Genomic DNA, 13,317 nt, shown 5'->3' on the forward strand with positions numbered 1-13,317 from the left:
GTTTTATATCAATCTTTGTTCTTATTGCTTTTCACTTTTTGAGGTTTCTATTGAGATATCCTCAAGCTCAGAGATTCTTTCCTCAGCCATGTCTAGTCTACTAATAAGGCCATCAAAGGCATTCTTCATTTCTGTTAGTGTTTCTGACCTCTAGCATTTCTTTTTGGCTCCTCCTCTCTGCTTCCATTGCCCATCTGTTCTTCAATGCTATCTACTTTATCTATTAGAATCCTGAGCATGTTAATCATTGTTTTAAATTCCTGGTCTGATAATTCCAACATCCCTGGCATGTCTGGATCTGATGCTTGCTGTCTCCTCAAATTATGTTTTTTTGCCTTGTGGTTTGCCTTGTAATTTCTTCTTATTAGACAGGATGTATGTGGTAAAATGTACTGCTGTAAAAAGACTTTTAGTAAAAGGTGTGGTAAAGTGTGGGCATTAAGGGAGTGTTCTACAGTCCTATCATTAGGTCCCAGTCTTTAGTGAGTCTATGTCTCTGGACTGTGAACGTCACAAGGGTTTCAAAGTTTTTTCCTCCCCTTGCCACTTAGGTGGGACAGGATGGCTAGTGGGCTAGAGAGTTAGGCATTTCCTTTCCCCAAAGTCAGTTAGACTAATATAATTTAGCAAGTTAGGTCCTGGTTAAGTAGTTTCTCCTGAGGATGAAATCTTGTTAAGAACAGAGTGCTCTAGCATATTCCAAAATGGTTCCTTTTCCCCTCTCTCCACCAGAAACAGGAGGGGATTTTTCTCTGGTATTTACTGTGAGAACCTGGTAGAGCTCCTAGAGGTGAATCTCACACAACTGTGAGGACCCCACTATGACTGGGTCCCCTGGAGTTTTTAATTCTCAGATTTGTCCACACTGAGCCTCCAGCCACTCATCAATGACAGTTCAGATTTTCCTACCCAACTGGTTCCCACACTGGCTTCTGCTCAGAAGTCTCTGCTCCAGTAAGCTGTGACTCCCTATATTCTCCTGTCTCTCCAATCTTGCAGGAAGTGATTTGCCCTGTGCCCTCCTCTCTTACAGATCCAAGAAGAGTTGGTGACTTTTTCAGTCTGTTCAGATTATATTACTGATTGTTAGCATGGAGTGGTGACTTCCAAGGTCCTTACAGGCAGAACAGGAAACGAGAAGTCTGGCAGTGACTTTTAGATACAAAACCAAAGGTACAATCCATGAAAGAAATAATTGATAAGCTGGACTCCGTTAAAATTAAAATCTTCTGCTCTGTGAAAGATACTATCAAGGAAATGAGAAGACAAATCATAGACTGGGAGAAAATATTTGCAAGAAACATCTAATGAAGGACTGTTACCTAAAATATACAAAGAACTCTTAATGGACCAAAGGTCTTAACAGATACCTCACCAAAGACAAATACAGGGCTTCCCTGGTGGCGCGGTGGTTGAGAGTCCGCCTGCCGATGCAGGGGACACGGGTTCATGCCGCGGAGCGGCTGGGCCTGTGAGCCACGGCTGCTGAGCCTGCGCGTCCAGAGCCTGTGCTCCGCAACAGGAGAGGCCACAACAGTGAGAGGCCCGCATACCGCAAAAAAACAAAAAACATACAGATGGCAAATAAGCATATGAAGAGATGCTCCACATCATAAGTCATGAGGGAAATGCAAATTAAAGCAAGAGATACCACCACACATCTATTAGAATGACCAAACCCTGGAAACTGACAACATCAAATGCTGACAAGGACGCAGAGCAATAGGAACTCTCAATTCATCACTGGTGGGGAGGCAAAGTGGTACAGTCACTTTCGAAGACAATTTGGTGGTTTCTTACAAAACTAAACATTCTTACCATGTGATCTAGCAATCGCACTCCTTGGTATTTATCCAAAGAGTTGGTAAATTACATGTACACAAGAACCTGCACATAGATGTTTATAGCAGCTTTTTCATAATTGCCCAAATATGGAAACAATCAAGATGTCTTTCAGAAGGTGAATGGATAAACAAACTTGGTCCAAGCGGAGAGTGGAATATTATTCAGTGCTAAAAAGAAGTTAGCTATCAAGCCTTGAAAAGGCATGGAGGAACCTTAAGCACATACTAAGTGAAAGAAGCCAATCTGAAGTCTACATACTGTATTATTTTAACTACTGATATTCTGGAAAAGGCAAAACAATGGAGATGGTAAAAAGATCACAGGTTGACAAGGGTTGAGGGAGGAGGGAGAGATAAACAGGCAGGGCACAGAAGATTTTTAGGGAAGTGGAAATACTCTGTATGATGTTGTAATGAAGGATGTGTCATTTTATATTTGTCCAAACCATAGAATGCACAACACCAAAAATGAACCCTAAAATAAACTATGGACTTTGGGTGATTAGGATATCAATGTAGGTTAATTCATCATAACAAATATACCATTCTGGTGGTTGATAATGGAGGAAGACTATGCATGTGTGGGGAAAGGGGTTATATGGGAACTCTCTGTACCCTCCTCTAAATTTTGCTGTGTACTTAAAACTGCTCTTAAAAAAAGTCTTTAAAAAAGTAAAACTGTCTTTATCCACAGATGGCACTGACCATTGTATAGAAAGTCCTATAGATTCTACCCAAAAGCTGTTAATAAATTAGTGAGTTTATTAGCAAGGCTGCATGATCCAAGGTCAGTATACAAAAAATCAATTGTATTTTTATACTAGCCACAATCAGAAGTAGAAATTTATAAATGCCATTAATAAGAACAAAAAAATATGAACTACTTAGGGATAAATCTGATAAAAGATGTGTAAGACGTACAGTGAAAACTACAAAGCACTGCTGAGAAAAATTAAAGAACTAAATAAATGGAGAGATATGCCATATTCATGGATCAGAAGACTCAATATTGTTAAGATGTCAATTCTCCCCAAATTAAAGATGCAGTGTAGTCCCAATCAAAAGCCCACGAGGCTTTTTTGTAGAAATTGAAAGCAGATTCTGAAATTCATGTGGAAATGCAAAAGATCTAGAATAGCCAGTCACATTTTGAAAAAGAACGAAGTTGGAAGACTTATACTACCTGACTTAAAGACTTGTGGCAAAGATACAATAATGGAGACAGTGTGGCACTGATGTAAAGATAAACAAATGGATCAGAACGGAAAGTCCAGAAATAGGCCCACACCATATACGGCCAATTGATTTCCAAGAAGAGGAAAGTAATTCAGTAGAGAAAGGATGCTCTTTTCTTTCAAATGGTGCTGGAACAAATAAATATGCAAATGAAAAAAAAAGAAATGCATTTCATCTTGCTATATTAAAAAAAATCAATTCAAAGTAGACCATACACCTATTGTAAAACCTAAAACTATAAAACTCCTAGGAAAAAAAAAAGGCAGTAAACCTTTGTGGCTTTAGGTAGTCAAAGATTTCTAATTGGACTTCATTAAAATTAAGAACCTCTGCTCTTTAAAGGACATTGTTAAGAAAACCAAAAATATAAGCCACAGATGGGGAGAAAATATTTCTAAAACATAAATATCTGACAAACATATAAAAGGATATGTTTTATAAAATTCTTAAAACTCAATAACAAAAGATGAACAACCCAATTAAAAATAGGTAAACAATTTGAACTCATACTTCATCGAAGAAGACACGCTGATGACAAATAAGCACATGCAAAGATTCAGTCATTGGGGAAATACATATTAACACCACGATGAAATGCAACTACACACCTACTTGAATGTCTCAAATTAAAAAGACTTTCTGTAACACTCTTTGGCGAGGATCTGAAGCAACTGGGACACAAATTCTTCTGGTGGCGATGTAAAATTGTACAACCACTTTTGAAATGAGTCTGGCAGTGTCTTTAAAAGTTAAACATAATGAGGATATATGTATATGTATAGCTGATTCACTTTGTTATAAAGCAGAAACTAACACCATTGTAAAGCACTTATATTCCAATGAAGATGTTTAAAATAAAGTTAAACATACGCCTCAGTCATTCATGAAAATGTATGTCCATACAAAGACTTGCACATGAATGTTCATGGCAGTTTTATTTGTATAATACAAAATACGCACCAACAGGTGAATGGATGTGCAGACTGTGGTCAATTTATGCAAGGGAATACTATTCTGTAATATAAGAGAATGAAATACTAATCCACGGAACAACGCGGATGAACCTTAAAATAGTTACACTGAGATAGAGGCCAGACCCCACCCCATCCCCAACAGAAGAGCACATACTGTATGATTCCATTTATACAGAAAAAAAAAAAAAACTAATTTATAGCAACAGAAAGCAGATCAGTAGCTATCTGGGGATGTGGGAGGGATGACAGTAAGATTTACAGACAGACATGAAGAAAACTGGCAGGAGTAATGATTATGTTTATTACTTGGACTGTACTGATGGTTTCACAGGTGTATACACGTATCAAAACTTACTAAAGCATACACTTTACATATGTGCTATTTACGATGTCAACCACACCTCCATAAAGCTGTTTTTAAAAAAGTAGAACATCTGTAACACTGACATGAAAAATGTCTATCACACGTATTAAATTTTTTAAAAAGCTGTGGAATTATCTATATCATGATCTCATTTATGTAAAATATATGTGTGCTTACACTGAATATACAGTATATATGTATAGAAAAAAGCCTGAGGAAATATATTGTTAGTCTGTTTACAGTTTGAGATCGGAGAAACAATAGATACAGCTTTTCACCTTATATATCCCTATATTGTTTGAACTTTGTATAACAAATAGGCGTTACTTCTGAAATTAACGACGAGAAGAAATTAGCAGTTTTAAAAGCCACTGGGCAAGATGAACTTGAAGGTAAAAGCCAAAATCACTTCTTTGTACAGCAGAAACTAACATTGTAAAGCAACCTTACTCCAATAAAAAATTAAAAAGTAAAAAATAAAACAAATTGACTTATATGTGAAGAAAATGGAGTCTTTTTCTTTGGAGAATGATCCCCAATCGTGGAGAACAGGGAGGGGGCACACGCCTCAGAGTCACCTGGACTGATCAGACTCAGAACTGCTCTGTCCTTCTCCCAGGAGAGAATCCCTACTTCCATGAGCTACCTGGATGGACAACAGCGTTTGTCTGATCTTCAGGTACCCTGAGGCACAAAAGCGCCAAGAGCTCTCCAAGAGCAACAGTTTTACCTCCGACTTTCAGTGGGTATGAGGGATACCCCCAAGGCTATGGTAACAGATCTGACAATGTTTCTGAGCCCGCGCTCTTGGGGTATTTAGTACCTTGGATAATTTTCTGCTGCTGTTCCCGGATTTCGTCAAAACCCAAGCCTCTGGTCTCCTCCGGCTCCTCGAAGAGCCACGGGTTGGGTCCTCCTCGCTTGGCCCCTCCAGTCATCAGGCTGGACCTGAGAACAAGATTACAGGCGTTACGTAACTCGAAAAGCATAGCTCTGCTGCAAATCACTCCCACGAGTGCCGAGGGGGCTAGCCTCGCCTGCTTTGAAAATTCAATTCGACTGCAATTTATTGCATGCTTAGTTTATGCCAGCAACTGTGTTCAGTGCTGGAAGAGATACGCAGATAAATAAGGCCCAAGCCTGGTCCCCAGGAGAATTACAGCCTGTAAAGGAGACTGTGGCAGCGCATAATAGTTTTACTAATCCTCCATGAGACATCTGAGTCAATAATCATAAATGAAGGTCTTAAATTTCAAAACACAAGGCCAAATGGAAGTGGCCTTTCTATTAGGACAAAGTCTGTCTCACAGGTGGCACCAAAGGCACAAATATTATTTCTCGAGAAGATATAACGTTGCCCCTACAGGTTTTTTTTTGCCCCTAGCATTAAACCTACAGGTTTTTTAATGCCCCTAGCATTAAAAATGACCACTTACTTTCTTATTTCGTATTTGGCTGCTCAGATAGAAACACATGCAGGGTTTCAAAACCAAGTCTATGAATATAGCATAGCACTTATAACACAAATTCTGAATTATCCATCCTAATCTTGACTCCCTCTCGTAACCCATACGCTCCTTCTGCACGAGACATATTGGGCTCCTTGCTGGCCCAGGAACACAGAACACACACTTCTGGCCTCAGTCCCATGTTTACAGGATCCTTCTCACTCCAGGTATTTCCCCTTCTGCCTCCACCTGCCCACATTCTGTGCAAACTGTGAGGAGCATCTCGTGGATGAAACCATACCCGACCATTTCTACCCAGATGGGAACAGCCACTCACTCTATAGTATGACTCATAGGATTTTTAAAATGATGGTAATGAGGGGCTTCCCTGGTGGCGCAGTGGGTAAGAATCCACCTGCCAATGCAGGGGACACGGGTTCGAGCCCTGGTCCGGGAGGATCCCACATGCCACGGAGCAACTAAGCCCGTGCGCCACAACTACTGAGCCTGTGCTCTAGAGCCCGTGAGCCACAACTACTGAAGCCCGCGTGCCTAAAGCCCGTGCTCCGCAACAAGAGAAGCCACCGCAATGAGAAGCCCGCGCACCGCAACGAAAAGTAGCCCTCGCTCGCCACAACTAGAGAGCCTGTGAGCAGCAACAAAGACCCAACGCAGCTAAATATTAAAAAAAAAAAAAAAGAGAGAATGGACCGTGCTCACCAGCTCTACTTCTTGACCCTTGGGGTTCACTCTTCAGCCCCCGTGATCCAACTTCTACCCCATCACACTGCTGAGACTTTTCTCAACCATAACCTCCTTACTGCCAAAACCTCGTGCCAGTTCTCACTTCCCCCGTCCTCCAGGCCTCACTGGCCACTGCTGACCTTCTTCCAGTATCCAGGAAACCCCTCCTCCCTCAGCTCCTTCCATGCCACTCTCTCCCACAGGCAGGTCCTTCTCTGTAACTTGCAGGTACCTCTTCTTCCATCTGCCCTTTAAATAGAAGTGTGCCTCAGGGATTCTAGTTAGGTCTTCTCTTCTTGCTATACTGTCTCTCCCTGGGCAATTTTATCTGTGGTTTCAGGCTGTAAGGACAGATGCCAGCAGTGCTTACACCATTTTTACTCCCCAGTATGAATGAAACAGGCCATATTCTCGAGTCACCATGGTGGCGGATTCTCACCTGGGGGCTCCCGCCCCGGCAGGGCACTGTCAGAAATCTGACGGTGGGGGAGGAACGGCGTACAAATAGTTAAAAAGAAACCCCACATATCACAATCCAGGGGAGGCAGGTCCTCCCACCCCTCATCCTGATTGAAAAATCACTGACTTTCAAATTTCTCTACCCACACCATCTCCCTACAGGCTCTTCTATCTACATTTATGGATTTTCCTTTAGGACTCTCCAGCTGGGAACTCCACTCCAAATTCAACACACCCAAAATCAAATTCACTACCTTCACCTCATAAGCTGTTTCTTCTCCTATCCTCTCTAGCGGCATCACTGTATTCCCAAGTCATCCAACCCCCCCTCACCTCCACCCCCCGGCCACATCTCATCAATTCCCAAGACCTCCCTTGGAGCTGGTTCTCAAGTCCATGCCCCATTTCATCATCTCTCATGTAGAAGAAGCTCATAGCCTCCAACCGGTCTCCTTGTTCCCAGTCACCCCGATTCAAATCGCCTTACACTCTGCTGCCAGAACGATCTTTCTAGACCAGAGATCTCCCCTATTTTAAAACTGTCACGACTCCCTAGAAGCTACAGGTCAAACTTAAGCTTTACAACATGGCCCCAGTGATCTCTGCAACGTCATCTCCCGACACCCCCTTCCATAACCCTACTCTTCCTTCAGCCTTAAGACTCTTACCACGTCTCAGACAAAGGCACAAACTTTCACACTCTCATGTTTTTGTATGAGTCTGGAGGGTCCCCACCCCCACACCCCTTTGTCCATCTGGCAAAATTCTATTCATCCCCCAAGGCTCAACTCAAATGTCACTTCTGCTGTTTAGTCTTTCCCGATTCCCGTCCCCACCCCCTCTTCCCTTAAATCCATCACTCCTGGTGCTCTCACAGCACTTCGTGCAAAACCTCCAACGTGGCATTTATCAAGCAGGATTGTAGTTAGTTATTTACTCACCTGTCTCCCTTCCTAAATTATGAGCTCTGGAAGGAAAGAGGCCACATGACAGTCATGCTTATATCCCTAGGACCAGAAAGACAGTTCCTCTGAGTATGCTGGAGAAGCATTCAGTACGTGTTTATGAAACAGAACTAAGAAAATCACTGAGCTTTTTAAGCGAGAGACAAAATGAGAGGGATATTTAACATTTATTTTGAGATTAAAAGAAAAAAAAAGTCAAAAGAAGTCTTAACTGCTACCTGCCTTCAAGAGTTTAGCAGCAAAGACTGACGTTGTTCGAGCAGATGGAGAGAATTTTAACTTGAACGGGAATTCTGTCACTAAAACACCTTGCAGCTCAAGCCCACTTTTGGAAGGACAATGAAGGAGCGTTTCTCCTTTGAAAAGTCAGTTAAAGAAAGGAAATGCTAAATACTATGCTTCTGAGGTTAGGGTAGACTTGAAATGTTTTTAAAAATAAATCCGTCATTTTTACCCATATTTTCAAGATGGAACTTATCTAATAAAATGGAACTTATCAAATAAATGTCACATTACTAAACAGGTTAGATATCTGTCTTAAGATTTGACCAAAAAGTTTTAGTCCCTTCTGACACTAAAAATATTTCATTTTTATCCCCAAAAGAAAGTGATACACATTATTAAATTATGACAATATGGGGGGGTTGCAGTTAATCCATGTTTTTCTGCTGACAAATGTAGTTGAAACTTGTTAGAGTTCACAGGGAGGGTGTTCTTATCAACCGAATATAGAATTGAAAAAGCAGTGGATTCCAAGAAGCAGCTTTTCTTAGCATTTCCAAAAGATGTCAAAGTGACCACAAACATGTTTGTTTTGTCTGAAAAAACATCGGTGTTTGAGTACTCACAGGCCACAGAGAGGTTTGCAGTCAGGACTAGAGATGATATTTCTAGGGTGTCAGTGAGTTGAATCAAGTCTACAGAGCTTTGTAACTAGACTTGCCTGTAGATGTGAAAATGCTACTATGGTCTGAAAGGGTGATTTCCCTTCTCAAAGCTTTCTCAGCTAGTTTCTTTCCATGAATATAAAGATGCACAGAGGCTCAAATTTCAATCAGAAATAGTTTCCTTTGACATACATTCTTTAAAGGCAAAATCTGGCAACAATATCCAGGCTGGCTTACACTGAGGAGAGGCCGCAGTCAGGGAGGTAAACCAGAAGGCTAGTGCAATTTAGGCAGAAGGGGATGGGGGTCTGGATGAGGGAAATGCCAAGATAGAATGGCAGGGAAGGGACGATTCACCCAGCAATTCAAAGGAAAGCTCCACAAGTGCTGGTGAGTAGAATGGAGACAGAGGATCAAGATTTCCAAACCGGGTGACTTGGAGAATTGACACAACTTAGGGAAATGTTTCATTTCCTTTCGGGATTTTCTCAGATTTCGACATAACTCCCGTAACAACCCCAAAGTGAAACTGCTGTCAAGATCATAAGCTATGGATTTGTGGCTACTTGTGGCCATATTTACTAGACAGCTAACTTAAGTCCAGTACTCTGCCCAATTCTGTTTTTGTATCCCATCCACCTATTCATCCAACCATCCGTCCTACACACACTTACTGAGTCCCTTCTATGTGCCAGCATGAATCTAGGGGCTTGGAAGACAACAAGAGAGACAAGTACCTGACCTCAGGAAGCTGGTACTCCAGGGATAATAAATGCCTAACACTGAGCCTTTTGCAAAGTACTCAAATTTTTGTTGTTGTTAACTAATTGAATAAAGATTATTCAATTTGTTTAGACTAATTAGTATTAGTCCAGAACAGTAAGACCTCAAGCAAGGAAAATCTCTTACTTACATGTCATTCAAGGCAAGTCTCACAACAGCATCTTTAAAATCTACCGTAAGCAAATAATTTTTTAATTGTAAACCACTCTCATTTTTCTCCCTATTCACTGCTGGCTAAACGTTACCAGTAAGAAGTTTTAAATGTAACAGTAAAACTTAACAAAACAGCTCACAGAAGAACACAAGTGCAGGGGGGGAAAGGCCATCAGAAGTCATTATTTTGGCCTCTGACCTGAATTTGAGAAACCTCTGTGTGCTATTCTCGAGTCATCCAGGCAATCTAAAATCAAGCAAATAAAACCAAAGGGAACAATTCTTTACTTTTACCTTAATGTCACTGTCATGGTACCTGCAAAGTCGAAGAAGGACAGGAACGGGTGATTGAAAAAAAAAAAAAACACCACAGAATTCTTAGGTTTTGTCTTTTTTTAAATTGACATATAGTTGACGTACAATGTTGTGCTCATCTCTGCCGTACAGCAAAGTGACTCAGTTATATACATGTAGACTTTTGTTTCCATTATCGTTTATCACAGGATACTAAGTAGTTTTCTGTGCTATATATTACGACCTTGGTGTATAAAAACCTAAGAATTCTAAGTGAAAGATGAATTAGCTGCTCTGCCAGATGTCTGGTGACTGAGCGCCATCTGCTGGTTAGCGATTAAAGTACAAAATAAATGTTAACCAATAATTACCATTTATTACAAGCAGCTCCTTACTTTATTACACAGTTGAGTCTTGAAAACACATTTAGAAAGAGAAAGAGTGAAAGTCAACAATATGCTTCCATATTACAAGGGAGTTTCTGTTGTGCCTTTTCAACACTCATTTCAATAACAAATGTTCTACATCTTCTTTCACTTTGTTCTGCAGGACCAAACACACTTAAATGATAAATCCAATGAGAACCCAATGAGGCTGACAATTTGCATTTAGGCATTAGGCGTGCCCAGTGATTTCCATCTTTGCCTCAACCTGTTTTCCCCTTTATATGTGTTTCCATTCTCACTCATTTAAAGATACAAGGCACTAAAATATTCAATTAGTTGTGCAAATTAACACTGTTCTCTGGACAAAGATGCAAGTCCAGTAAAATGAAGTTGGCTGGAAGGGAGTAGAATTAAACACTACAATGCTCTACAGTGTTAAAAATTCTATGCTAGAATTTTATATTTGTCAGCTGATGTACAAAAATCCAAATTTGGCACTGAAACTGTTGAAGGGTGTGAACAAATAATGTATATGCTTGAGATGCACAAAAGTACTGCCCATACAGTCGTCATTTCCACCTCAATAACCTTGTTTCTTATCAATCTAGTTCATATCCAAAAACTCAAATTCATAATAACCACGGCATCGTCTCCCTCTGGAGCCAAGGCCCAGAAATCTGTAGTCTCCCTCAGATGAATTTTTATGCAACCACCCAGGCACCAATACACAGATGGGTATGGAAATTACAGGTCTGGAAAGAGTAGGGTTAAAGAAGGAGGGAAACCGTAAGCGGTACAAACCCTACTCACTCCACAATGGCGATCTCAAGTCTCATTCCATCCAGTTCTTCTCAACTTCCTCCACCTCACATGGATCTCTCTCTTCTCCAATCTCCTAGACCATTTATGGCCCAGGCCACATCATTTAGCACATACTTATAAACCATCACGGACTGTTCTCCAATTGTGTTGAGCAGGATAGAAAGACGTGCCACCTCTGAATTCCCCTCTGCTAAGATCAGTGACAGCAAGTGTTCTGGAATGTTTATAGACCACTTCACAAAAGCACAAATATACACCGTCACAAATATTTCTCATCCAAACTTCACAACGTTTTGAGGAGTCATGATTATTTTCATGTTACAGAAAACGAAATGGAGTCAAGATTCACACCCAGGTTTTCTAATTGTAAACCCTTCGCTCCATCCACTGAATTACGCGTGCAACGTTAGCAATCCTTGGCTGGATTCTACTAAGTGCAGTGAACAGGAGGGCAAAGTACTCAAAGCTAGTGAGAAGGAACAGATGATGAGGGTCCCTGCAAGGGACCACAATTCAGAGAAAGGGAGGCCCGAGAAACGAAACCCATAGCCAAGGTCAAGGAGATGAGCTCTAGTTCTCCTTCTGCCATTAACCCACCCTGGGCACAGTGAGTTTCCTCATCTGTAAACCAAAAAAGTAATCCCTTCTCTGCTTACCTTGGAGATTATTATGACGGTCAAATAAAATCATCTGTATGAAAGTGCTTGGCAAATACAGAAGAGGGGGAGGGAGAAACAGCTTCTTTAAAAAATTTATTTTATTTTATGCTGCATTAGGTCTTCATTGCTGTGCACGGGCTTTCTCTAGTTGCGGCAAGTGGGGCCTGCTCTTGGTTGTGGTGCGCGGACTTCTCATTGCGGTGGCTTCTCTTGTGCAGCACAGGCTTCAGTAGTTGTGGCTGGCGGGCTCTAGAGCGCAAGCTCAGTAGTTGTGGTGCACGGGCTTAGTTGCTCCGCGGCACGTGGGATCTTCTGGACTAGGGCTCAAACCTGTGTCCCCTGCATTGGCAAGCGGATTCCTAACCACTATGCCACCAGGGAAGTCCTTCTTTTAATAGACAAGAAAATTTTCTTTTTTCAGTTTCTTTACAATTTTCACTTATAAGAAGCACAAGTTGGAAAGTATTATAGAGGCTTTATAAAAAGTAAGTCAACATAACTTACAATACAGTGTGTATAGATAACTCCTTTCTTCCTGTTTATTCACTGCCAAGAATTTGCTTCCTTTTTCAATTCCCAAGTGAGTTTTATCATTTAAAAGTAATGCATGAGGACTTCCCTGGTGGCGGAGTTGTTAAGAATCTGCCCGCCAATGCAGGGGACACGGGTTCGAGCCCTGGTCCGGGAAGATCCCACATGCCGTGGAGCAACTAAGCCCACAAGCCACAACTACTGAGCCTGTGCACCGCAACTACTGAAACCCGCGCCCCTAGAGCCCGTGCTCTGCAACGAGAAGCCACCGCACCACAAAGAGCAGCCCCCGCCCGCCACAACTAGAGAAAGCCCACACCCAGCAAATGAAGACCCAACGCCGTAAAAAAAAAACCAAATAATAAAAGTAATCATGCAGAAGTAGGAAATCTTTTTATTTTCCCCATCAAAAGTCACAACTGTACCAGTAGTTACGGACTGCAATTCAAAACAAGATACCATTTTTAACCCATCAGATCAGCATAACCCAACCAGTTCTGTAACACCCGCCGACACCTACGGTGTAGGGAAATGGGCTCTCCCATATACCGTCAGAGGAAACGTAAAGCACTATAACTTTTAAGAAACAGACATGGCAGAACCTGTTACATTTTGAACACCCATACCTTTTGTCCCAATAACCCCACTTAGGGGAAATCTGTCTTATAGAGATAGACGCCACAGTCTTCATGGATATTTACCACGTCATTGTTTGTAATGGCAAAAAACTAAACCACCCAATATTCATCAAATGGGGAGTGGCTGGAA

General features: G+C 41.4%; 1 protein-coding gene across 3 annotated transcripts in view; it reads right to left on the reverse strand.

Annotated features, from left to right (window-relative positions):
- STX8 (syntaxin 8) overlaps positions 1-13,317 on the reverse strand; it is a 235,795-nt gene that overhangs the window by 185,806 nt on the left and 36,672 nt on the right. For all 3 annotated transcript variants that reach the window (XM_027131051.1, XM_027131052.1, XM_027131054.1), the window contains exon 5: positions 5,242-5,366. In XM_027131051.1, the coding sequence (XP_026986852.1) occupies positions 5,242-5,366 (125 nt within the window). The remainder of the gene's footprint in view (positions 1-5,241; positions 5,367-13,317) is intronic.

This window comes from Aethalodelphis obliquidens, unplaced genomic scaffold, assembly GCF_003676395.1.
Source record: "Aethalodelphis obliquidens isolate GAN/ISIS:26980383/991018 unplaced genomic scaffold, ASM367639v1 scaffold38, whole genome shotgun sequence".
Lineage (NCBI taxonomy): Eukaryota > Metazoa > Chordata > Mammalia > Artiodactyla > Delphinidae > Aethalodelphis > Aethalodelphis obliquidens.